This window comes from Bactrocera tryoni, chromosome 5 (genome assembly GCF_016617805.1).
Source record: "Bactrocera tryoni isolate S06 chromosome 5, CSIRO_BtryS06_freeze2, whole genome shotgun sequence".
In the NCBI taxonomy this organism is placed as follows: domain Eukaryota; kingdom Metazoa; phylum Arthropoda; class Insecta; order Diptera; family Tephritidae; genus Bactrocera; species Bactrocera tryoni.
The window spans coordinates 65,375,676-65,403,554 of NC_052503.1; the positions used below are offsets into that span (position 1 = coordinate 65,375,676).

The window sequence follows — 27,879 nt, forward strand, 5'->3', positions numbered from 1 at the left end:
GATTCCAGTGTGACAACTGCGTGAACCGTCTGAAGTTGGTTACAGTGCTTCGAGTGCCGGACCCTGTATTGTACAATATTCGTACCACTTATTTGTTCAATTTGCTAATATCTAACAAAGTCATCCAATCGAATTCAGTGAAATCGGGTAAGAAATTTTTATTTTACTATGCCAGTATATCTTTTAAGTATTATACCAGTATTTATGCCAATTATTTCTTTTATACACCAGCACATAACAAAGTTAACCAGACGAATTCATTATAACCTAGTAAAAATATGTATGTATATCCAATGCACCAGTTTATTATTGTAGTATTCTACCAGTATTTATACCAGATTTTGCTTGTATTTACTAGACTTCAACAAAGTTATCTAATCGACTACTGGGGTAATAGTATTTATATTTAATACCCCAGTTTATTTATAGTTTTATACCAGTATTTATACCAGATTTTTCTTGTTTTTACTAGAATTAAACAAAGTTTTTCAGTCGAACTCATTATAATCGAATAAATATATTTATATTTAATGCTCCAGTTTATTATAGCAGTATTTATACCAGATTTTTCTTGTATTAACTAGATTTCAACAAAGTTATCCAGTCGAATTCATTAAAACCGTGTATGTAGCTTTTATTTATTAAGCCAGTGTATTATTATAGTGTTATACCGGTTTTTATACCAATTATTTGTTCTATTCGTTCGTCAACAAAATTACCCGAACGAGTTCATTAAAATTTTTGATTTTATTTGTTTGTAACAGTATATTATTATAATGTTTTATCAGTTTTTAAACCAAGCTATCCGATTAAATTCATTTAAATTTTGGATTTTATTTGATAATAACAGAATTATATAATATTATACTAGTTTTTATACCAGTTATTTGTTCTATTCGCCGGTCTCCAACTAAGTTATCCGATAAAATTCATTTAAATTTTGGAATTTATTTGATAATAACCGTATATTCTAATATTATACCCGTTTTTGTACCAGTTTTTGTACCAGTTTTATACCAGTTATTTGTTTTATTCGCTGGCCTCAAACTAAGTTATCCGATCACATTCATTTAAATTTTGGATTTTATTTGACAATAACAGTACATTATAATATTATACCAGTTTTTATACCAGTTATTTGTTCTATTCGCTGTCCTCAAACTAAGTTAACTGATCGCGTTCAAAAAAATCGAGTAAGTGGATTTTATATGATTGTAACAGTATATTATCATTACCCAATAACGGTTTTTATACCAAGTTATTTGCTCTATTCCCTAGTCTCCAACAAAATTATCTAGTCATATTCATTAGAATTGAGTAAATGGCATTTATTTGATTATACCAGTTTATTATAATATTACAATAGTATAACCGGTTTTATACCAGTTATTTGTGATATTGGCTACTCTCCATTGCATAGCGTTTCACAGATAATAAGATTATCATTTAGTAACTCGAAGAAAGCTTGTATTTAATTTAGCAAATATATCGAATTTATACCAGTTTTTATTCGGCACTGTTTAAAATTCATCAAATTAAAGTTTGTAATTACATAGCTTTATACTAGTTATGGTTTGCTATATTCAATATCTTAAGGTAAGGTCAATATCTTTAAGGTAATAAAGATACAGTTATTGTACGAAAAATAGTCCAATTTTATGAAACCTTTGTTCGCCTGCTGAAAATCATTCCTTTGTAACTATACCAGTCCAGTAAACACTAATAATTGTCAAATACACTTTTCATTAAAAAATAAACACCTTGTGCAAATGTCTGTTTGTCGCTCTAACGCCGCTATCACTCAACTGCTGGGAAAATTCTATCAATTGTTGTACCAACAGTGCCAAGTGCACGCCAAGCATCTTTTGCTTTCTTACGTGTGGGAAAAATTGGGCCGCCACAACATTTCGTAAGAGTGAAGCAAAATAAATTCGTCACCAAATTGTTCTTTTATTCAACACTCATTCATTCATCTCATTCATTTGTGGCCCTCTTAGGCCAGGTGTGATTGAAAGTATTTTCCCAAGCTTCTCAGCATCATGCGCGTACATGTAGATATGTACTGTACTGAGGGCATACAGGCGACAGGCTTGCGTTAGAAGCGTGTTTGAAGGGAGGCCATTTGAGTTTTGCTATTATTTTGACTATTAGAATTGGCGCAATAGTTTTTATTTACCCTTGAGATATGGCAGACATAAGTTGATAAGGTTGAGTAACCATTTATGGTAGATCACTGCAATCAGAAAAATGAATTAAATCCTTTTGGCGATAATGTGTGTTGTTTGCATCATTAAACTTATTTATTTATTAAAGCATAATTTAATTAAAAGCGTAATTCATCACATTACTCGAATGTGTATTTTTCATGGTATCATTTTAGTCATCAAAGCTTAAAATTCCTCTAAACTGTTCCTGGAACCTGGACCTGGAACAGTTTACCAAGACCTTTTTGAAAGTTCATGATAATATCTCCCGGCAACTGTGGAAAAAATTAAATGAAAGCATTTCGCCGAGAATACTCGAAGGTAGAAGGATTACAATCTTACTTCCCGATCGTTTGCGATTTTAATTAGGCCAATCGCTACTGAAATTTACTTTGATAATTTGAGGAATCCATTAGGGTTAAGGAATTCGCTTTTGGCACTTTCCTTGATATTGAGGGAGCTTTCAATAATGTCCGGCCGGAAGCATTCTTTACTGCTGTGGGCGGTCTTGGGGTTGAATCAAACCTCAAACACCTCATTATCAGTCATCTGTGTGACAGAATGATTGAAACGGAATGGGGCAACGCACGGGCTCGATGATATGTGAGTAGGGGAACCCCATTACGTGGTGCCTATGCAGGCGATGTATCACTTATAGTCAAAGGAAAGTTCCTAAGTACCATATAGGAGTCGACTCAGAGGAATCTGAGCGTCATAACAAATTAGGCAGTCGGAAGTCTCGCTTTCAACTCAAGTAAAACTGAGATTTTCTTATTTGCTTGCACACAGTACACGAAGGCATCGTCGGAAGGTGTATGGCTACTTAAGTTGCTATCAGACTCAGAAAATCTGGACTCTTAAAATAACACTTATCTAAACAATCGGGTATCCTCACACACTTTGACTTCATACCGAATTACTTGAATCATGGAGTCGCCAAACCGAACTCTGGTGGGTCCTTCTCGTCCATATACCGACAAGGGAGTTGTGGGTGAAAATACGCCGTTGAAGGAGAGGGACAGTGAGCTTTTTTGCGCATGGGTCAAAGAGTTGGGGGAAGGTTGGTGGAGGGGTTTACTGTCAGGTGCTCTCTATCAACCCCAGCTTCAGACTTCTTAACTATTGCAATGCCTTCCATGCCGAGGTTTCACCCATTGAGGTAGTGGATCTACTGTTCCGTAGTGCAGCCTCCTTCAGAGAAGTGACCATTCACTCAGATAGCATAGCGGCTAACTTTTATACAATGCGTCCAGGGTTGGTCGAGGAGTGCCTAACCTCGCTATCTATAGCATCGAGTGTCTTTGTTATACGAATGGTATGGATGCCAGGTCATAGCGGAATCGCTGGAAATTGCAAAGCTAGCAAGGAAAAGCACAATAGAACTCCTATCGGTAGAATGGGCGCCGGTCGGTGCTCCCGTATCCTCTTGTGTTCTACTACTTGATGGCTGGACTTTGCCGAAGCTGGGCCAGCGCTGAGCCACTATCGGTACAAGCGCTGTCGCAAAAGGCTTTTGGCCCAAGATCGATCGCAAGAGATCTAGTCCCTTTGCCTTCAGTAAGGTTAGCCTCTCCCTAGTTTCGTGGCTTTTAACAGGCCATTGCCCTATTGACGTTCATGCTGTATGGTTGGAAACCTTACCACGTGCCATTTGCAGAAGCTATATAGAAGAAAATGAGGTGGAAACAACTCAACACTTCCTTCTTGACTGTCCCGCGTTTGGGAGGTCAAGACTTAAACACTTGGGAACGCATACCTACAGACAACCCACGGAACAGGCGGGAATGGAAATTATACGCCTATGTAAATTTGTATTGGCCACTAAAAACTTCTGTATTAATTCTGAGTTAACTATAGCAAGAAAGTTCTCAAGACCACTCAGACATTATGTGAATCTTACTGCAGATGATTAACGATCTTATCACAACCAGGGGACTCCGCTTGATTTAAAAATTGTCTTCCCACATAAGACATATAAAGGTCTGCATTGAGCTTAAGATACCAATCGCTATAACTTCATTCTACCATTAAAGTCTGGATTTTTTTAGGCAAGAGAGTAGTGCTCAAACATAACGAGCAGAGAAGTGGCTAATCGAACATAACTATCATAATATATTACTAAGAAACCCTCAAGCCACAACTCATATTTTAATTTTATTATAAGTACATTTTCTTTTAATTTATTATAAATATATGCAAGAGTCATTCACATACATACACACTACGAAGTTCTAATTACAAAGTAATAAAAAATCATAATTAAATTCCAGCGCATTCACCAAACCAACTCAGCCACAATAATATCTACAATTGCCACGCAGCGAACAGCGAACCTCAGTCAACCTAGCTATACAAACACAAATAATGCAGACGAGCAATAAAATAAAATTTCCAATATAAAAAATCACCTCCAAAATCATCAAAATAAGAAAGTGCAACATATGTTTAACGAGGGTATAACACTTGTCCTGCCTACAATTTTCACAGAGGTATTTTCTCGTAGTACGCTTGATCAATGCCACGATCACTGCACGCAGTTTTCCCAGCATTTCAATGCACTTCAATGAGTGAACACGATTTGCTTAAAAATAGCAACAACAAAATATAACGGCCGTTTGTCGAAGGGTGCCACCACGAGCATCGCCAAAAATAGCGATCAAACGGCCGATCTGCACTGACGATCGACAGCGATCAGCATTTACATTTTCATATTTGCCTGCTTACTTTGAATGAGAATGCAGAAAAACGCAACTCAAATTACCTTCAAGTGAAATACGAATAGTGTAGCAAACAATCAAACAAAAGATTTATGAAAATGCGAGGAATCCAAAAATTTATTTTACTTTCCCACGATCAGCATAGTAAATAGCCGATACGCTGAGGCAAAAAAAGGATATGAATCACTATTTAAAGGGCATTATTTATACTTGGCTATGGCAGGTAGAGCAAAGAGGGGGGAGAGACGCACACAAGCACTAACAACCAGGGAAAACCGTTTGCACACGTGCAAGGGATCGCACAGTTTTCCCAAAATCCCCCAAAAAAATCAAGTAAACAAAGGCAACAACACAGATAAAGCAATGCGGCAGGGATCAGGGATAGGCACGACGACGCGACACCTTAATAAATACACTAATTGTGCGCAACGCGGCATACGGGAGAACCCACTGCAGGTAGAGCGCAGGTATGGTAGAGAGCACCAGCAAAGTCGAGCACAAGTTGCACCTGCGTCAACACGTCATCCGATTGGTCAGCGCAGGCGTTATGCTCTTAGCGCGAATAGGGGTTGTTCTGCGTATGCGCAAACGTATAAATAGTCGGCGTGGAGATCGACAGGACATCATTCATAGCACAGCAAACAAGCGTAGAAAAACAGCGACCATTTCCAAAACCAATTTGTATTCTTGAGACTTGAAAAATACGAAAATTTTTAGAAAACTTAAAATGTCTTATGCTACACTCGTCAACACTTGCTTTGCGGCTGAGCAAAGCATCCCCAAGCCACACTATACACCGCGCAAGGCACTGCGGAAGGCTTGCAAGCTGCTGCGCCGCTTTTTTCGCCCCTCCACGTCGGGCAAGGTAATCATCACCGCCGAGAAGCAAATCGAGGAAGAGCTGTCGCCAAAAATAACAGAGATGTGTCGCAAAACCGACCTCAGCATGCGCACCAATTGCTCCGCACTCAGCGTCGAAGAGTATGAGAATCAGCTGAATGAGTTAGCCGAGTTGGAAGCCGCCATCAAGTCGTTCACTGCTGAGTAACGCTATTTCGACGGTGACTACATGGACTTATTGTTTAAAATGGATGTTGGACACATCCGACTGGCAAACCGCTAGTGCCTTGAAGGACCTGGACCGTCCTTAAACCGCGCCACTTGCATTTCAACGCTTTATACAATATTAACGGAGCTTTAATAGTTTGTGATGCAGTTCAACTGCCAGCAAATTATCGTCGATGCAATTTTGAGCCCTTAATCGTTCTGCGCGCGGATTTCATCCACTATTGGGCGGGAATCCAGCGTGGGCTGGCCTACTGCGTAAGCGTTGGCGATGTGCAGCTTTAATTTTAAAATTGTCATTGTGATCATATGTCTTCCATCTAGTTTAAGTGCCAAATTGATGTAATGTCTTCCATTTAGCTGTTAAGTAACTAGATTTGTATATTAAAGAGGCTTAATAAAATGTCATGCCAACAAAAACACATAACTACATTTTATTTTTCTTCAGTTTTCGGTAACAATTTTTTTCTGTTATATAGAGGTACATGTGCTTTTACCTATTTTAAATTTGATTTTCAAATTGACATATCTTTTCTCTTTTCAATGGAGAGTTTTGGACTTTTGCCTTCTTACAAGTTGGCAATTAGTAAGTGTTTTTTCAGTTCTTTTAAAACCTTGCCAATACTATCTACTTCAGAAACGGAGGCATTTAACTCACTGGATTTTAGTAATTTCACCATTAAACTCTTGTTCTGTTCAGCCTTTTCTTTAACTCATGTAGTTATTTTTGATTCACTCCTAGATATTTAGAACTTCGTAGTTCAATGGACTATATGAAGTGTCAGAGTCTCTATTAAACTTCATAAAAAACATAGACGTCCTGTATGAGAAAACTTCGGCTCGTATTAAAATGAACTGAACTGAAACATCTGACCTGTAGGAATGATAGCCAGCCAAAATAACTTAACTTAACCTTCTACCAGCTTACTATGTAGTACAACAAGTACAATGTACTTTCCGTACTACGCAACATACATACTTACATATATCAGCGAGTTAAGATGACCAAGACAACGAGTAACTCGGTATTCTTACTTGTTCATATCTGAAAGCTTACTAAAGTTTTCATGACGGGTGGTCCAAGTAAAAGTACTTTTTCCATAGCCCTTTTTTGCCAGACCAGTCGTGTCAAGCTGTCATGTTCCTTTTGTCCCGTATTGTTTGGCATTTCATCATGGAAGGACTTGCACCTGAACAGCGTTTACAAATCGTTCAACTTTATTATGAAAATTCACGTTCTGTAAGGAATGTGTTTCGCGCGCTTCGTTCAACTTATGGTAAACATAATCGGCCTACTGAGCATACTATACGCAATACCATCACCCATCTTGAGACCCGGCATTAATCATTGTATAATATTTGGCCCAATAGACCACGTCCAGCACGCAGTGATGAAAATCTAGCAGCCGAAGCTGAGAGTGTATACGAAAACCGTACAGAGTCGATTCGGCGCCGTTCGCGACAACTCAGACTGATATATGGAATGACTTGAGACATTTCACGTCGAGATCTTAAATTGAAAGCTTACAAGCTTTTCAGCTGAAGCCGCTCGACCTTCCCAAGCAACACTGTTTCGCTCTATGTACTCTTGAAAAGTTAAAAGAAGATCCGACGTTTTCGAGGAAAATTTTGTGCAGCACAGAGGCCCATTTCTGACTCAATGGATTTGTAAGACAGCAAAATTACCGCATTTGGGACGAAGAACAACTTAAAGAAATTCAATAACTGTCATTTTATCCAGAAAAAATAACGGTTTGGTGTGTTTTGTGGGCCGGTGGAATCATCGGTTCATAATTCTTCAAAAATGAAGCCGATGAGAACATAACATGATAATCAACTTTTTGATGACTGAAATTGAAGCTCGTGATCGCGGCGACATTTGGTTTCAAAACGACGATGCCACTACGCACACATCGCATCAATCAATGGATTTATTGAGAGAACACTTCGGTGAGCAGATAATTTCACGTTTTGGCCGCTCGATAGGCCACCAAGATAGATATCACACCTTTAGTCTTTTTCTAAGTCTATGCGGAGAAACCCACTTCGATTCAGGCCTTGAAGCAAAACATCACTCGTGTCATTTACCAGTCGAAATGCTGTAAAGAGTAATCTAAAATTGGAGCCAATGTATAGAGCATATGAAACGTAGCCGCAGCCAACATTTGATAGAGATAATCTTTAAAAAATAAATGCCAGAGTATGCTCTTTAGTATGATAATAAACATATCCCATTAAGTTTGAAGTTTCTGTGTTTTTTCTTAAAAAAAATAGGGAACCTCGAAATCGGTCACACTTTATATTGTATTGTTTATAGGAAACAAACTAATCGCTGTGAAAAGCAAGCCAATCCGATAGATTGTTGAAAACTGTTGTTGCGGCTCAATATCATAATATCTGGAATGCAAGAATGAAGTTATACTCTCAAAACTCTGATATCTGAAAGTTATAAAACTCATCCTTTTCAAAATAAAGCATAAGAACTGCTATCGAACTTTGTAAACTTATTTTATGTAGTCCTTTAAGTTTGGTATTAACCCGAAGGTTAGAAAAGTATGACTTACTATACTCTACTTTATTAAAGATTTCAGAGCTGCTCACTTGAAAGCAATAATAAGTTTGCATACCGACATCAGGAGAGAAAATAGTATTATTAGTGGTAGTAGTTTGAATTGATAAGGAAAGAAACGTAAGAAAGGATAGTGGAACTAGTAATACTAAAACCAGTCTAGTTTTTAATGAAATATCTAAAATTATTCAGATGAATTTGTCAGATAAGATTACAATATAATTAACATAGCTTATTTAGAGTCTTTTTGTACGTAAAAATACCTCTAAAGTGGGGAGAGGTCACTTTCGTTCCTTAGTATCCATGCTTACATAATGAGAGATTCAGTTTAAAAATCGCCTTCCGATGCTCTTTGAATATATTTCAAATTTGAATAGACATTGGAAGGTTTTGATTTGGATTACATAAGCAATGGGTTGAATTTCGGATTTTATTATGTTATATAATCTATGCAGGAAATACTTTTATGTCAGTCATAATAACTCTGCTTTAAAACCGAATTATTTTTAATGGGGTTTTCTGCTCTAGAATTTTGAAAAATTCGATTTTTTCATATATTTAAAGTTTATACCCTTAAGAACATATCCTACAAAGGATTTTTAAAAATTAAAATTAGTTTAAGAGCTACAGTTACTTTGGTGAGGCAGTACCTAGTCCGGTTCGGCCGGTTCGGTTTTTAAACGCGTTTTTCTCGAAACTATTTTTTTCCACACGGTACCGGCATTATCTCAAGTTCTATACAACCGATTTACTTGAAATTTTGTGTATGTATTCTTAAGATATCAATAAAAACACCATAAAAAATGGATACTAAAAATATTTTTTGGTTTTTTTTTACATAAAATTCAAAAAACTGCCCAAAATTTGATTTCTAGACTAGAATACCCCCTTAATCGATTGACTAATGCGCGTTGCTTTAGACAATGACTTTGATCAACTCTAATAATATACATTTTCTGCCTGAAGTTAGGATTTCTTCGTTAACAGCAAGTTTCTAGGAAATTTTAAAGACTGATCTACCATGAAATGATTGCCATTGAAGGCAATTTTGTCGATTGACTTTTCTTCTGGTTAAGTTTAATTTTCGAGCGTTCAAATAAAGAAAAAATACTAAAATATATTTAAATAATATGTATTATACAAAATTGTTAACAATATTAGGAACAAACAAGTTGTATGTGTGTACAGCCAATCACATACCTGTGTATAGAACGACGATCGAAAAATGCATTACCTCTTAAAAAAGAAAAACAAAATATAATACCTTCGTTCACAAAATGCAATAACAATAAAATGTGAGAACCTATAGAAAAAATATGTGCGCTCATTGGTCCGCACACTTTTGCTCCTTCCAACTCAAAAACATAGGGGTTGTTTTACGCATGCGCAAAGGTATAAATAGCCAGCGTGGCGAGGAGCAAAATGTCATTCGTAGCCTTGCGATCGAGCGAATAACTTAGCTGCAGAGTCATTATCGACGTAGTTAAATTCTATTGTGAAAATTCTAAAACCGAAAAAAACGCAACAGCAATAATGTCTTACGCTAAACTCGTGAACACTTGCAACGCCAGCACCTTGGCTGAGCAAGCCATCAACAAACCGAACTACACACCAGGCAAGGCGCTGAAGACGGCTTTCAAGTTATTGAAGCGCGTCTTCAAATCAACAACAGCTAATAAGGTAGATACCAACAACAACATAGAGCAGCAAATCACAGTCATAAAACCACAAGCAGTAACTGAGATGCCGAAAGCAGCAGCCGAGTCACAGCAACATCAGCGCGAAGTCGAAGCATCCAAATTCAACGCTAGCATACTAACCACTTGCTCAACACTCAGCGCTGAGGAGTACGAGAATGAACTGAACGAGTTAGCTGAGTTGGCGACAAAAAGCAAATCGTTGGAGTAATCCGTTGATGGTCGCAGCATATCGTAATTGACATACAGGGATGCTAAGCATAAAGTGTCCTACTGGCAAGCCGCTGGTGCCTTCTAGGACTTGGTACGTCCTTAAACCACACCGCTTACTTTTCAATAAGAAAAAAGAGCTTTAATAGTTTATATGTACGTGTGTGATGCAGTCGAACTGTGAAATTGCTCCATCGTCGACGCTACCCCGCCACTAATTATTCTGCGTGCGTGTTTCATGGCTTCTTTTCGGGCGTAAGACCACGTGGACTGGCAGTTTTGAAATTGTCGACGATGTGAAACGGCTTTAATTTTTACATATTTAGTTTAAGAATCATTTGTCTTCCAAATAGTTTTTAAGTACGATTTTTTATATGTTTTGCTCATGTAATAAAATATATTTTTGTAAAAAAGAAATCTGTATTGAATTATATTTTTTAGCTTGGAAATTTTTCAAATGACATAGCATTGTTTTCAGTTTGTAAACATTGGAGATTTTCGCTATAATTTGGATATATTGGGAAAATTTACATAAACTTCCACTCCTATTTGATCCTCAAGTTTTTTAAAGCTTCTGAAAAGTATGTTTTACCTCAGGTCTGCAAAGTATGTTCCCGCAGGTACGTTTATGTACTCATTGAACTCAAATTTCTGAACACGGGCATTTTTTTTTCAAATTTGTAGACAAAAATCTGGAGAAAAATAAATGAGGCGGCAATTTGTAGTCTTGATCGTAGCGACGACTGATATCTCTCATGACAATCATTCCTACTGCCCCCGGTTAGGGCCGATCAAAAACGAATTTGCGAACATTGAAACTCGTTGAAACAAAGTTATATGGTCACTATTTATGGGAAACCATCATCAAACTTGTAACAAAAAAGCACCCGGAAATGGTAATGAATTTCAACAGGTAAATGAAATTTCAAAAAAGTTTATTGCGATAAGTTCGAAGGAGTGTCCTTAATTACTGTGCAAAATATGAGCGCGATCTGTCACCAGACCACTGGTCTGTGACTAGTTTGTTTACAGCATCTGCTTAAATCGGTACACCTCAGTAGTGCGTTGTGTTTTTTAGAATATCAAACAAAGAATTTCTCTCAAATTTTATATTTATAACCCAATTTCGTGAGCGAAATCATTATGATTGTTGGAAAAAGCTTACGGTGATTTAAAAACACAAAGCCTTCAAGGACGGTCGAGAGATCGTTGAAGACATGCCTCGTTATAGACGACATTGGACCTCTTCTACTGATGAAAATATTAAAAAAGTGAAGGATATGATGCCTAAAAGTCATCAAGCAAATGTTAGAGAGATGGCAAGAGCTCGAGTATGAGCTATTAGTATGAAATGCGTTCTTGCTCGACTCATCGCAATAAAGCTGAATTTTTTTCAAAAAGAGTACTGTAAGCATCGTGCGAATTCCGACCCCACAATCATGGAGAACCGATGGGACATGGCTTTATGAGTTTGGCATGCAAACAAGTCAACAATTATCGGAATGGAGGCAAAAGGTCAAAACTTAAAAAACACTCAAAAGCCGCTCAAAAGCCGCTCAAAAATGAATGTGATACTCATTGTTTTTTCCGGTATTCGTAGTTTGGTGCACCATGAATTTGTCAGAGGGCCAAAAATGAATTCTATTTAGAAGTATTGAGGCGTATTGAAAACATCCTTTGAAAACGGTCCGAATTGAAGAAAACAACGCATTTTCATCGAGCCACGTTTGTGACCGAATTTAAATCCAAAAACGCAATGCATACCATCGAACAACCACCGTATTTACCAGATTTGGCTGTGTGTGCTTTTTTCTTGTTCCCCAAACTGAAATTGCCGCTCCGTGAAACCCGTTTTCAGCCGTTCGCAGTGATAAAACAATGAACACGCTGAAGGACCTGAAGGCCATCCCAAAAAATGCTTATAAAGAGTGCTTCGAGGACTTGAAAAATCGTTGTCATGAGTGTATTACATTTGGTGTTTTTTTGTCCCAATGTGTATAATAGCTGTCAAGAGCTCTTTGATTTCACTGTACAGTTTCTATAACCATAATAAAATTTGGTTACCAACCGATCACCATTTTTCTTGTTTTACAATAAATTCCTATATTATTCAAATATACTTGTATGTATATATGTACAATAAAATAGGTTGTCAAAAAAGTCTTGCGGTATTTTTTTGAAATTTTTTTTTTATTGAAATTGAAATGAATTTTTGACGACTCATGCCCAGCTCTTGACCGATGCTACGGCTGCTATTATGCCGGTCTCTTTCGACCAATTCAGCGATTTTATCGCAATTTTCGACGATAGGCCTTCCGGAGCGTGGCGCATCTTCGACCACCTCTGCACCAGAACGAAACGTTGAAACCATGGTTGTGCGGTGGAAATGGAAGCTGTATCGGATCCATAAACTGCACAAATTTTATTGGCGGCTTGAGATGCATTTTTGCCTTTATCGTAGTAGTACTGTAAAATATGCCGTATTTTCTCTTTATTTTGCTCCATGTTTGCGGCGCTATAACTCACGAACGACTTGAAAGAAACGACAATCAATCAAACACATGTTAGCGCGTGAAATGAGCTTTCCAAAAAGATATAGCATGACCCGATGCGACGAATAAAACTAGAACTACGCGCTTTCAGCGCCAACTAGCGAAAATACCGCAAGAATTTTTTGACAACCAATATATATTATATCAAATGTGGAGCATAATCGCAATTTGGGATGGATTTCGATGATGTAAAGTAAAGTATTAATATCTTCTTTCACGTGCTGTTTCAAAATAGTACTCTTAGTAAATAAAAGAAATATTTTTTCTATAGACATCGAGAATGAATGCATAATGATTAAATTTGTTCCTGTTTCGTAAAAAGAAGTGGTCTGTAATCTAGTAATGGTCTTACATAATACAGCACTATCTGCGTGATCAGATTTGATGTTGTCTTTTGTTTGAATATCAAAATTTCTATGTATGACCACGTAATATTCTTATGACATTTTTTATGTTGTATTATGTTTCAAAGGGCTAGGAGAGTTTCGATGGTGTACACAAGTGTTTTAAACACTCTAAAAATCTATATGAGTTTATTTAATATGCTACCCTTAAGATCCTCAAGCACGTCGCTAGCATTTACAAGTAGTTACTCCATAAAAAAGCATTCAGTATGCGATCTAGTTTTGAAAGCAATGCAGAAGACTCTTACGTATTTCAAAATATTGTAGGTGCTAGGGGTTTCAAATCAGATTTCTGCTGCAATCTAAAGTATTCCGGGTAATAGTTGACGTTCTAAAGAGACAACAATAAATATGAGCATACGAAGAGAGCATAGGTGATTTTGCTTGAGGAGAGATGAATTAAATTGGTTAAATAAGGCGGTGTTTAATATTTTTTTGGTGAAAAAAATAATAAGTCTTTATTATAAACCCACGTACAAATAAATCGCAGCTTTATGTATGTATAACAATAATGATTTGAAAGCAAATACTTAAAAATAAGTCAAGTTAAAATAAGGAAAGTTATTAAAGTAAACTTTAACTACAGAATTTCAAAAGCACTTGTTATTCTTCAAAAATATTTTCAAATTACTCTAATACGAATTTAAGAAACAACAAACACACCATATTTTAAACATACATATTTTAATGCATACCTACACAGCACAATAGAAAAGTGTGTTACCCGCAAGTGCAGCAAACACCCAAAAGAATTATACAAACAATAGCTCAGTTCCTAAAATGCAAAAATAACAAAATATATACTTAAATATGTATAGAAAATATCCTTGCTTACTTTAATTCGCACACTTGGGCAAAAACACAGGGGTTGTTTTGCGCATGCGCAAAGGTATAAATAGCCAGCATAGCAAAGAACAGAGTGTCATTCGTAGCCTTGCAATCGAGCGAATAACTTAACTGTAAAATCAAGTCTAACATAATCATCAACGAAGTTACACAGTTTTGTAAAATCCTTACATCGAAAACAACTGAACGACAAGAATGTCTTACGGCGCGATCATGAACGCTTGCAACGCCAGCACTTGGGCTGAGCAAAACGTCAACAAACCTAACTACACAGCAGGCAATGCGCTAAAGAGGGCTTACTTTTTATTCAAACGGATGTTCAAGTCCAGAGCAATTAGTATGCTAGATAACAACAATAACACAACGAGGTACACAAACAATAACTGATAACAATAATGTTTGAGGCAGTAACTACTCAACGCTGGCACACTAACAACTTGCTCTACACTCAGCGCTGAGAGGAGATCAAGCAAATTGGTCGCTTCTGAGGATTCTATTAAAAACGACTATGCTGCCTTTTGATATCTTTGAATGTTTCGCATAAAGCATCTCACTGGCAAGCCGCTAGTGCCTTCTAGGACCTGGTATATCCTTAAACCACACCGCCTACATTTCATTAAGAGAAAGAGCTTTAATAGTTTATATACAAGTATACATGTGTGATGCAGTGGAACTGCCAACAGCTTCATCGTCGACGACATCCCGCCCGTAATTGCTCTGCGCGCGTGCGTCATCGCTTCGTTTTAGGCGTAACACGCCGTGGACTGGCATTTTCGAAATTGTCGACGATGTATAAATGCTTTACTTTTATTTTAGTTTAAGAATCAATTGTCTTCCAAATAGTTTTTAACTACTTTAAGAACATAATAAAATTTAATTTTTTATAAAAAAAAATTGTTTGTTTCAAATAATATTTTTGCAGTTAAGAGTTTTTGAGATTTTATTGAGCAAGGAATATTTGGTTGGTATATATATGTATGTATATGTATAAGTATATTAGGCAGACATTTTTGGTATAGTACATGAGATAATTTTCTTACTTTTTCTTGATTTTTATAACTGTACAATTGAGGGCGTCTTGTAACATTTTAATTACATATCTCATATTAACCTCTTCTCATTTGAAAGCAGACGTAAAGGCTTTGTTCATAAGTTCTTAATATATTCTTCAAAAACTATATCGTTCCCCTCAAAGTAATCCACCTTGCCACCAATACACTTGTGCCAACGCTTTTTCCAATCCTCGAAAAAGTTGTTAAAGTCAATTTCCGGAATAGCCTTCAATGCTCGTAGCGATTCACGTTTAATATCTTCAATTGACTCAAACGGTTTCCCCGGAGCGGTCGTTTGAGTTTGCTGAGTAGCCGGAAGTCACACGGAACTAAGTCAGGCAAATACGGTTGTTGCGGCACGAAAACTTGGCTAAAAGCTCTCGTAAGATGAATGCAGTATGCGATGGTACATTATCGTGTTGCAAAATCCAAGAGTTGTCAGCCCATAATTCCCGCATCTTCTACGAAAAGCTTCTCGAAAACGATGCATAACACTCAAGTAGTATTCCTTGTTGACAGTTTGGCCGTGCGGGAATTCAGATTGCGCCACACCTCGGTAATCGAAGAAAACTTTCATTGTCATTTGCCACGATATTCGCCCGACTGATCGTCTATTTCCAGGTCATAAGCATAGATCCAAGACTTACAGCCCGTAATAATACGCTTAATGACATCCTAGTAGTCAGTAGTGGTAATCGGAAAGCATTGTTTCATAGACGTTAACGCGACGCTATTTTAAAAAGAAATTGTGTGGTTTTGGAACCAATCGTGCTTTCACTTTATTTAGACCCAAATGATCTTTCAAAATGGTTTTTGCTGATCCTTTCGATATTCCAGCAATGCCAGTAAGATATCTGACTGTTAGTCGTCGATTCTCAAGCACCTCCTTTTTTTATTTTATTGAGATTGATGGCCATGCGTCGTCAACGCATTATTGACCCTCCTTGAATAATTCGTACCAATCCAAAACACTCGCTTGCGACAAAAAATTGTCACCGAAGGTCTCTTCCGACATTCTGAAGGTTTCAGCACTAGACATTTAAATGTACTTCTTTGTTGAATAATTTCAATCATCGTAAAAATCGCCGAATGCAGTTTATGCACTTCAGAAAGGCAACCATATACTCAACACTAAAATTATATTGATGTGACATATGGCACACCTAGAAAAAAATATTTCGGTAGTACAACTACTAAGATCAAAGCTCAACACGATGTACTATATAGAAATTGTTTTATTTTTCTCTTCAGAATGATTGATGAAATTCGGTTAGTACTAAGGTTTGGAATCAGTTTACTTTGCTAAGAAGACACACAAGTATTAGTAACGAAGTACACTTCAATGTTTTCTTTTTTTAAAAATACTGAAAGTAATTGGTAACAATTTTTTACCGTCAAACGAAAAAATACTTAAAAGCCAACCTTTCGCCGACTTATAAGTTCTTCCTATGTAAGAACTAAGCTAGTTATACATATTTTAAAGAAAGTCGTGTTAGTTACACAATTTATAATATAAGAAAAGCTTAACCAATTTGACTGAAAATTGGTGAAAGATTACATAGAATCACATAGGTTACTTTTTATCGCTTTCCGTGGGACGTCACATAAATTGTGGTATAACAAAACTTAACTGTTTGTCCGGGGTAAAATCCTAAACTACTGAACCGATTTTAGTAAAATTTAGCACACTGTGTTCAGTTTGATTCCATTTAAATGATAGAATAGTTTATGTCTTTTTTTAAACATTTTCTTGGAATAATATTTAATGTATACGATAGTCATAAAAACACGCTGTCAGATTTACTGGTAATCTCATGGAAAATGGCATATAAAAGAAGGCGTAATGCCTTTATGTGTGATTTTTGCTGAAGCGACATTTTGAATACATTTTTTTTTGAAATTTAAGGGTTGCATCTCCTATAATTCTTCACTTCTATATGTCAAGCAATCAAAACCAAAACCAAAAATTTGATTCTATGAGCTCAATCTATCATACTCTAAGAAATGCTTTTCTTCAGAACTTTTCTTATGACATACTAAAAGAGTAAGCTTTACACTCTTTAAGTCATTCATTCACAATTATAAATTCGATCTGAAAATTGAATTGAATGAATATATAACATAAATTAACAACCAACAAACCTTATCGCAAACCGCTGTAAGTATAATGTTTGGAGTTCTACCACGATTTCAGATGAAATTTTGTAAAGTATTGACATCTCGGATTGAGTTCTATATTTATTTTATAGAAAAATAAAATAAGAATATCATCCAAGTATAGCGAAAATTGGAGCATAGTGATTTGCGTACTTTTATGTAAAACATATTGTTGTAATCTTATGCCATTATAAAATGCATTACAAGCTGTGTGATGGAATTTGATATTGCCTTTTGTATTAACATCATAATTTTAATGCTGATGTATTTTCTTCATATACCATTTTACGATGCCTTTGTTTTAGCGCGTTCTGAGATATAGTTTCGAATTGGCACACAAATGTTTTAATATGATCTCTACGTTGTTATTGCTCAATAAAACCTATATCAGTAGAAGATTTCAAACACTTTTGTCTGTGAATAGCGAGAATAGTTAGAAATTGAATAAAAATGCAGCTCTTTAACACGTCTAAATAAACATCTACGAATTTCAATAACATTTTCTACCCACAAACCTGAAACTGCTTTAAACTAAAAACCTCCAATGTCAACTTTTTCGGTGAAACGAAGTGTTAGATTTATTTTTACCAACTATGGACGACACAAATGACTCAAAGCAACCATTATACCAAAAGCAATAAAACAATCAACAAATTTCAGTTTTACAATTGAATTTTATATCAAAACTTTTCAACTAAAATACATACATTTCCTCTTATACTGACTTACAACTATTTGGAAGACAAATGATATACTACAATTAAAGCTTTCAGAGGTTCATCGATATTATGTTAATTGCCAGTCTACATGCGCACTCTCAAAGATGGAGTGAGTATGTAGAACGTATAAGGGCGAGGGCACATCGAGAACAAAGCTTGGCAGTTCGACTGCATCACACACACATATATGTACATATGTATATACGCATAGCTATATATAAACTATTAAAGCTTCGAGAATATAAAGCGTTTGTTGTGGTATTGTAAACGGTGCGGTTTAAGGACGAACCAGGTCCTAGAAGGCACCAACGGCTTGCCAATAAGATTCATCAACATCCACGAACATCAGTGAAGTATCGTAGCGTTCGTCAACAGTTTACTCAACAATGATCGATTTGTTTGCGGTCACCAACTCAGCTACCTCATTCAATTCGTTCTCGTACTCCTCAGCGCTGAGTGTTGAGCAAGTGGTTAGTATGCTAGAGTTGAGTTCGGACGCTTCGACTTCGTGTTGAAGTTGCAGTGGCTCGATTGCTGCTTGCGGCATCTCAGTTACTGCTTGTGGTTTTGTGACTGTGATTTGTTGCTTCACATTGTTGTTGTCGTCTGCTTTGCTGACTGTTGTTGACTTGAAGACGCTTTTAATTAACTTGAATGTCTGCTTCAACGCCTTGCCTGGTGTGTAATTCGGTTTTTTGTTACTTTGCTCGGCCAAAGTGCTGGCGTTGCAAGTATTCTTGAGTTTAGCGTAAGACATTTTTTGTTGTTGCGTTGTTTAAGGTTTTACGTTTTTTAGTAATGAATTTTACTTCGTTGATGTTAATACGTTGTTTGACTTTGGAGTTAAGTTGCTCGCTCGTGTGCAAGGCTACGAATGATGTTCTGCTCCTTGCCACGCTGACTATTTATACCTCTGCGCAAGCGTAGAACAACCCTTGTTGAAGACAACATCGTTTTGAAGACCAATGAGTGTAAGGGTAATTTTCTGCACCGCTTTGTTTGTGTAATTTGAGAATTTCACAAAATAAATATGGCATATTGCTTGTTTTGCTTCTCGCTATACGTTGCTCTTGAGGACAACACGCTTATCACTTGCTGCTATTGAATATCTATGCACATATTTAGAATGGTTAGCACAAATAATACTATTTTTTTTTGTTTTTCTGATTACCAATGTTTACATTGTGATCATTATTTGCAAAGATATGAGGACCTTCTACTTACATACAGATATTTGCTTTCCTATGGCACTTATGCATTATTATCGCCTGGCAGATAACAGTGCACATATGTACTTGTATATGTGTATGCACTTATCTAACAAAACTCAAGAAATTTTGTGACTTCTTAATGTTCATCAAAAAAACAAAATAAGATTTTTGACAGCAGAGAAACTATTTCGAAAAAAAACCTTTTTAAAATAATAATACAGATTAATGCACTCAAAAATGAAGTACTGTGAAATCTTCACAAGGATTTATAATAATATTACAGTGATAATAAGATTTTTTAAATTTTTTTTTAGAAAACTAAATTATATGATATTTTTTTATTAGATTTTCTCATTCCTAAATAGTCACTGCTATCAATATAAATTCGATATCATATATACATATATATAGTCGATCTTTATACGATATTACTGCACATGTTACTCCACATGATATTAAATCATACGATATTACATCATATGATAACATGTGATATTCGGTGAAAAAAATCATACTATAAAACATCACATGATGTCATACAATATTAAGCAAATTTTATTTTATTATACGATGTTACGTATCTTGATATAGTTTTTTCTTGGAAAGACTTGGCTGATAGTGCTTCATCTGATATCATACGACATTACGTTATATGAGATATACAATCATATAACATACCACATCGTTATTATATCATTATGTAGGCATATATATAATCACTTGGAAACGTATCAAATCACAGCATTAATTTTAAGTAATATAAATATTTGTTTACAGAATTTAACCAAATAATTACTACATATACATTTTTGAGTTAGATACACAATTGCTACTCAAATCACTTTTTGATGGATAGAAATATCTCTTTCTCATCCAAGTATGACATGAAAATACTTAAAAACAAAAAGAATTTAGTCGCTTGAGTTCAAATAACATTTCCTATACAAGTCATGTACTTATGTTCATCAAGAAGTAAATAATGATACGATATCACATAGCTTGTTAACATCACTGATATCTATGGCATAAAGATTAGTTACACAATGGTACAAAATTATATATCAATAATCAATTGTTCGGAATTCCACTAAAATTAAATTGACTTAGGTATGAAATTCATAAATGCCATTGCAATATATTCTTCATATCACATGCGTATAGTCACATCGAATCACATCGGAAATCCTTAACCTTTACAAGTAATATCAGATAATAATGTTGAGTTCAAAAGTAAGTCTATTTTAATGTTACAAAGGTTTTCTCGAGCACAAAACGGCTTATTTGCAATATTTATTTATATTTAAATATTTTATTCAGACTTTTAATTATTTCAAAGATAGTGCATATTTTATAAAGATTATGTGAAAGTTTCCAAGAAGAATATTTAAAACTGCGCCATTACTACGTCATTTCCAGCAGTCCCTCGAAAAAAGGTGTCTCCGCGTGGATAGCAGAACTTCTTACAGGTTCATGCGAAGTAAAAAGAAAAAATGCATGCTCTAATTAACTAGGTATTGGACGAAGGAAAAACGAAAAATAGAAAAATGTATTTTTGGCAGGCGCTTTTACTAAAAAATTAAAATAAAAAATGGAAAATTTGACAAGTTTTTTTAAATGACTGCTATTAGAAAAAAATCTCTCGTTCAAAACCATATCGATTATAACTCAAAGGCCTGTTTAAAATTTCATTAAGATCGACGAGTTTTATTAAGCTGAACTCGAGTGCGCAAACTTCAAGACTGCAACTTCAAAACTATTACTCGGAGAAACTTAAACATTTAGGACAATATTCTAAAGATATTAAAGATTTAAAATAAAAACATATAAAACATATATTTTCTGAAACCCATGTAACCCCCTAAAGACTATAGTATAAACTGACAGTTCCCGCTTAACCGTTAAAGTGAAATATTTATTAAGGGGGGAGCCTGCTTTAGAGGCTTCAAAAAATCTATATTTTCAAGTATTTTTTTGGAAAGGAAAGAAATGTCTGATTGAAATGAAACTTTTAGGATTTATTCTTATGTACTTGAGGAGTCTTCTCAATTTTTTTTATTATTATACATTCGATATTCTTCCCGCCAATTAAGAAAAATCATAAAAATGAAAAGCCGAGAAATCGCGCGTCAAAGTTTTCGCTTTTTGCCCAATCGCTCATATATCTGCTAGACGCTCGGTCACTATTTCCCTTCTAGCTCCGAAAATATTTTGAATTCCCATCTAAAACTTTGGGGACATATTCTTATATTATTTTTAAAGAGATTTAAGCAAAAAAAAATAATAGATTTTTGAAGCTTCTAAGGCAGGCTCCCCCCTTAAGGGTAAGAACACCTTAACAAAATGATAGTCTCAAATTTACTGTACCCAGACTGTATCTAATTAAGACCAATCAAATCTACAGCTCTCTAGTATGATCCCTACATTATTTAGGTCTCACGTGGGAGTTAAACAAAGTACCAATTGGGTATAATTAACATTACTCCAAGCACTACAATTCGATCACAATAGCTAAGGTAGTTGTTCGTAGTTGGTGCCGATATTAACTCCAAAATGAGCATTGAAATGTGTAGTACCACGTTTCACAACTTCAGATATCACACAAAACTAAAGAATGGAATATTTACAATCCATTATTCTAACATTAGGAAGTTATATGTCATATTCAAAACTATAATTTTTGGTGCAAAGGGTGAGGTTATTTTCTAATAAAAGAAGCGCGTAATTAGTGGTGAATCAACATGTTTTTATGAACCCAACAGCGAACTTAAAAACTATTTTTAAAACTATAATAAGATATGTTGAGTATATACAAATATATGCATATTATTATACAACGAAGAGTCAGGAGGGGTAACATTAATAAACCTGTACAAATAAATTCAACAAAGATGAGTTAAAGTTGCAAATATTACCATAACAAACTTGACAAAAGTCACGATTATGGAACATTAGCGTTGAAAAGCAGCTAATTGTCGATTCGTCCTATTCAGACTCCGCCTAAAGTCATTAAGGCTGACAAAGCCAAAATGTGTTGAAAATCCACAAAAAATTTAAAATGAACCCTTTTCACGTTAAAAGAAATTATACAAGTATTTCGAGCATAAATCGTGCGTTATTTATGCCTTCAACCAAAATATAAGCATGCAACAACCCCTAATTTGTTAGTGACATGTAAAAAACAGAGAGCGAAAGAAGCTAGAAATTAATTTTAATTTAAAGAAACTAACAAGAACACTGAGTTGGGGCTTCTTCGCGGACAACACAGCTTCAAAAAAACTGTACATCGTTAAGAGCGTTCCGTGTAGATCACGCTCAACCCCGCGCTCGCTGCCTTCCTTTCCCACACTGCTTCCCCTTTATTTTCGAACGTGCTCACACAATACGTAACCTGTTATTTTGATTTCTTGCTTTCAATGCTCTGCTACGCATTTTTTGTGTTTTTTTTTCAGTTACGTGTTGTGTTTCACTTGTTTTTGTTTATTTTTAGTTTCGGTTTTTTTGCCTCGCTTCAATTTTATGTCATTTACGTGCCTATCGCCGATTTCTCTCCTGCTATGCCTTTACCTTTGCAAGGCTTCCTCACAGCGAATCCTTTTTCTGGTCGGCCACATACATAAATTTCACTTAATTTCGAAACAGGTTTGACATTCAGCAAGGCATACTCGTACAATAGGTAGAAAAAGTGAATTTCAATACAACAAAAACATAAACACAGAAATTTCTGCAATATTGCCTTGTGGTGTGTATGACTGTACATGTGTAGGTAGGTTAAGAGCATAAGAAATGGCAATGAAGCTTAATGGGTTAGCCTGATTTGCGGGCAATTTGATATGACGGACAGCATACTAATACACTGAGAGAAAAAATAAGTAAAATTTTTAAATTACGAAGGACAGAGGGAATTATTAAGGGGTTACATACAGTTAGAAGGTCTAACTAACTTTAACGGAATTTCATGAAACTATAGTTAAATGATACTCTGATACTAATCTTAATATTGACATTTGAAATTGTTAAAGAAAAAATATAGTTAAGTTAGGTGAAATAGTTGCAAAGAAAGCAAGTAAGGTTAGCTTCATTGGCAGAAATATACAATTAGTCTAAGCGTTTAGGCGAAATAATACCATTGCAGTAAAAAGAAAGTAAAAACAGAAGTTAAAAAAGTAAGGTTAGGTACGGCCTAATCGATATTTAGCTCGATATTTTTTCGATGCCACTAAGAAGAAGAACAGAATGAGAAATACAAGCTGGAAAGTAGTAGCCAGTAATGCATTTAGTAGCTTTAAGTGCAGCCATGATTCTTCTGTAACTGTCTTACATCCCCTCCTAAAAGTTTATATGAAACAAAGCTTTAAAAATACCTGAAAATCAAATCTTGAGAAATGTACACCCTTCATTTTGACCGAGAAGCAGTCGGGTTTAGCTTTCAACAATGCCTGACCCAATTATGGCAATCGGTGAAGTTTTTTTAAACTATTCGACAGTAGTTAGATAAATTCGCAGATGGTAAATCGCGTTTGTTTCATTATTTCCAACAACATCGACATGATCTAATATCGAATAACCTGCTACGTGGAAATACGATCAACATTGGGACTAAAGACCTATCTAGAAGATTTTTTGTGGTCTTCCCTGTAATCCTGGCTGTAGTGGTATAATCAAAAAACGTTACCTACAATAATAATGAATAACTACCGGATAAAAGTAAGTAAAGGTAGATTGATGTCAGTTCTAAATCGACGAGCGGTGTTTAATAAGTCGATCAGTTGACTATCGTAGGCTTAAACAAAATGATCTCTGAAAGTATTAGTTTTGCTTCTTCGGCAAAAAATGTAAAATATATTTGTCGAATGGTTCCATAAGTTAAATTTTTTGAGAACTCCACTGTAAGTTATAGATATTACTGAAAATAATTTCGAAAGAATGATTTTGAAAATATATATTGAGGTACCCTAAAAGTTCTTGTGGACAAATATATAACAGGTGATCCAAGGGAGTCGTGCCAAGCTGTTATGTCATTTTTGCTCAGTATTGTTTGGCATTTTTTCATGGAAAGACTTACGCTTTAACAACGTTTGCAATTCGCTCAAATTTATTACGAAAATTCAAGTTCTATAAATAATGTGTTTCGAGCGCTTCGCTCAACTTATGGTCAACATAATCGGCCTACTGAGCGTACTATTCGCAACACCATAACCCATCTTGAGACCTAGCCACGTTCAGCACCCAGTGAAGAAAATATAGCAGCCGTAGCTAAGAGTGGACACAAAGACTGTGGAGAATCGATTCGACGCCATTCGCAGCAACTTGGAATGAAGTATTAGACGACATGGTGCATTTTATATACAAATTACATATTGTGAAAGAAGTGAAGACGCTTCGACATCGCTTCACTCTTTGAGCTTTTGAAATGTTCCCAGTAGATCCGAAGTTTTTGAGCCAAATTTCGTTCAGCGATGAGACCCATTTCTATCTCAATGGATTTGTAAAACAGCAAAATTACCGCATTCGTGTTGAATAGCAACCTGAAGAGATTCAAGAGCTGCCATTTCATCCAGAAAAAATAACGGTTCGATAGGACGGGAGAATCATCCCTCCATATTTCTTCAAATCTGATGCCTGAAATTGAAACTGGTGATCTCAGCGACATTTGGTTTCAACGAGGCACCACTTCCCACACATCGGATCAAACAATGAATTTATTGAGAAAACACTTAGGTGAGCAGATAAATTCTACTTTTTCCCTTGGACACATGTAAAGTCTAAAGTCTATGCGGACCATTCCGCTTCGATTCAGACCTTGGAGCAAAACATCACGCGTGTCATTCACCAGTTACCAGTCGAAATGCTCGAACGAGTCATCGAAAATTGAACTCAATGGATTGATCATCTCAGACGTAGCCGCGGCCAACATTTGAAAGAGATAATTTAAAAAAAATCTATGACAAAATATGTTTAAATGATAATAAACATTCACCATTAAATTTGAAATTTCTGTGTTTTTTTCTTAAAAAAAAAGGAGGGATCCACGAATTGAATTTGAAAATAGTTGCAAGCCTTTGAAAAAACCGTTAGTTAATGTACTCAGCATTACATATTTCAAATTAATTCCACCTAGAAGAAAATAAAGTGCTGCTCCGAAGGCCTTTATTAGCACAAGTATCATTTATTTCTTCTCAGTGTACGCCAATCAGTTAGTGCAACGTCCAAAACTCCTCCAAAAACCAAATTAAACCAGAAATTAAAATAAATATTAAATAAACAACAACTACAACGAAAATTCCATGAAGAAACACTTGTGCTGCAATGATGGGTAAAGGCAGCTAAACGGCAACATATGGCAGAGATATTAATTTACACAACAAAAAGTGCAAAAGAAGTATAACAAAACATAAAGCTAAACAACAACAACTGCGACTCCAACAGCAGATCGCTAAAAATAAACAAATAAGTAGACACAACACGATTGAGAAGCAGAGCAGAGCGCAGCAAGGATCGCGCATAGCTGTACCGCAGCAGCAGCACTAAAGGATCAAATTAAGAAGGACCACAACAAAAGGCACAAGCAATTTGATTTAATAGCGAGAAAAAGACGTTCCCACGCTACGAAAGAACCTGAACAGTGCTGAGAAGACACAACTGACTCATCATCAAGCACGGCAGCAGGAGCAGCAGCCTCACTTTTTCCCAGCAGCAGGATAATAATAGTGGCAAGTCACGTAAAATACGTTAAAATACGTTGGCGTGTCAGCAAGTAGGACACGTTCGCAACGGTCAGGACGAGGTGTACAAAATAGAAAAACAGAAATTTAAAAAAAAAATCAGCAAAATAAGAAAACCTTTTATTATTTTTGTTTATCTGCGAATAGTTTCTCACGCTCCGTGTCCAACGTGTTTTCGCAAAGGACCTGCCTGCAGGTATCTTACAAAACACTAACGATCCTTAATTTTTCTTATTTGCTGATCCTTGTGAGAGCACACGTGTGCGCTGAGACGCTGATTGTTAAAGTATCCCATTGCACTGACAACAGCAGCAGCAGCAGCAGCAGCAGCAACAACAACGCCAACACAACTGCTACGTGTACAGTGTTATTTGATGCTTGGGAATTTTTCTTGGCGCGCACCTGCCGCTCGTACGGGCGCGCTGATTGGCCGAGATGCTGCGCTTACGCACAGGCGCTCTCATTGCTTACACCTCAGTGCAGCCGAAAAGAAACTATAAGAAGCGGTGCAAGAGCGTGCAGAGCAGACATTCACGTTTGAGCAACGCAAGTGGCAACAACTAGTAGCAATATTCTTACAAGCAAACGAAGAAGTAGTAGCAAAGCAAGCAAAGCAAAGTTGAAAGCAAGAAACCAAGAAATAAATAAATTGTGATTTATTGAAGTGATATTTTTATTATTACGACAACAACAACAACTAATACAACAAACAAGATGTCTGCCGCAATCAACAATATGTCAATGCAATATGACTGCAACAACAACAGCAATAAGCATAACAACAGTTACATTGCCGCAACAAATCAAACACTGCTGCAGCAGAGCAGCTTACAACACACCTCACTCCTGCAACACTGGTCCACCATACAGCAGAAATCCAAAGTATCACCCTCACGCCGCATTAAGAACCTGCTGAAACCGCTATTGGGACGCGTCTTCAAGTCACGCACGAAAAGCCAACAAAAACGCAACTCTTACCTCGCTGCCTCGCCGAATGGCGAACGCGATGCTGACTTCGAGTGGCTCGCCAACGAGATGGACAATCGCGCCAATGAAGATCTTGAGCAGCGGCTTGTCGAGGAGATGCACATGTGCGAGGATGGCGCGGCTATCGTTGTATACAATGCAGACGGCACGCATCGCCTGCAGACGGTGGAGAAGGATGAATTCTATGTGCCCGTGCATTTCGCGCGCACCAATGCCGGCACGTTCTTCTGGACTTCGCTGCAACGTCAGACCATTGAACCGTATAATATTCAATGGAACTTTATGGATCGTTGGGGGCAAGCATAGACCGCTGACTCCGTTGATGTTGTAATAATTTAAGCTGATACGCTGAAGTTGTAGGGTATTGAAATTACGTTCGGGTTTAATATAGAAAAGGGATTTTCAACGGCTACCGGCGTCTGCCAGGCGGCACAAGTGCGTTCGCTGCAAAAAGCAAGGTTTGGTCACTGCGACCTTGTGGAAAGCAGAAATAGACGGGAAATTTGGACGTCAACTGGGTGTCAGTAAACGCTGGTGCAGCGAGTAGGGCGCAAGAGTAGGCACAGAGAAATTGTAAAAATGCTGCTGAGAAATACCGTTACTTTTCGCAAGAAAAGTAGTGTGCTATTCTCTGCATACATTTGTTAGGAAATTAACAGAAGCAATTTTGTAAATTTTTTTGTTAAGGAAAAAAATTATTAAAAGTTGTATGTACATATATGACTAGAGGAGCTCCTGTTTTTGTACAAAATAAAGGCTAAAGGAGA

At 36.3% G+C, this 27,879-nt stretch overlaps 4 protein-coding genes across 4 annotated transcripts; 3 read left to right on the top strand and 1 right to left on the bottom strand.

Moving 5' to 3' along the window:
* The first annotated feature begins 5,648 nt into the window (after positions 1–5,648).
* LOC120778398 lies at positions 5,649–5,969 on the top strand. Its single transcript, XM_040110182.1, has one exon. The coding sequence runs from the start codon at positions 5,649–5,651 to the stop codon at positions 5,967–5,969; it is 321 nt and encodes a 106-aa protein (XP_039966116.1).
* Positions 5,970–10,088: 4,119 nt separating this feature from the next.
* Positions 10,089–10,463, top strand: LOC120778399. The gene has a single exon (XM_040110183.1). The coding sequence runs from the start codon at positions 10,089–10,091 to the stop codon at positions 10,461–10,463; it is 375 nt and encodes a 124-aa protein (XP_039966117.1).
* An 8,095-nt stretch (positions 10,464–18,558) lies between these two features.
* LOC120779158 lies at positions 18,559–18,949 on the bottom strand. The gene has a single exon (XM_040111380.1). It carries the CDS (start codon positions 18,947–18,949, stop codon positions 18,569–18,571), a length of 381 nt encoding a protein of 126 aa, XP_039967314.1. The 3' UTR covers positions 18,559–18,568.
* A 7,875-nt stretch (positions 18,950–26,824) lies between these two features.
* Positions 26,825–27,793, top strand: LOC120778624 (enhancer of split malpha protein). Its single transcript, XM_040110508.1, has one exon. It carries the CDS (start codon positions 26,840–26,842, stop codon positions 27,416–27,418), a length of 579 nt encoding a protein of 192 aa, XP_039966442.1. The 5' UTR covers positions 26,825–26,839; the 3' UTR covers positions 27,419–27,793.
* Positions 27,794–27,879: the final 86 nt, after the last annotated feature.

Excerpts from the sequence above, each read along its gene's own strand:
- LOC120778399 (XM_040110183.1), top strand. The coding sequence starts at position 10,089 with ATGTCTTACGCTAAACTCGTGAACACTTGCAACGCCAGCACCTTGGCT.
- LOC120779158 (XM_040111380.1), bottom strand. The coding sequence starts at position 18,949 with ATGTCTTACGCTAAACTCAAGAATACTTGCAACGCCAGCACTTTGGCC.
- LOC120778624 (XM_040110508.1), top strand. The coding sequence starts at position 26,840 with ATGTCTGCCGCAATCAACAATATGTCAATGCAATATGACTGCAACAAC.
- LOC120778398 (XM_040110182.1), top strand. The coding sequence starts at position 5,649 with ATGTCTTATGCTACACTCGTCAACACTTGCTTTGCGGCTGAGCAAAGC.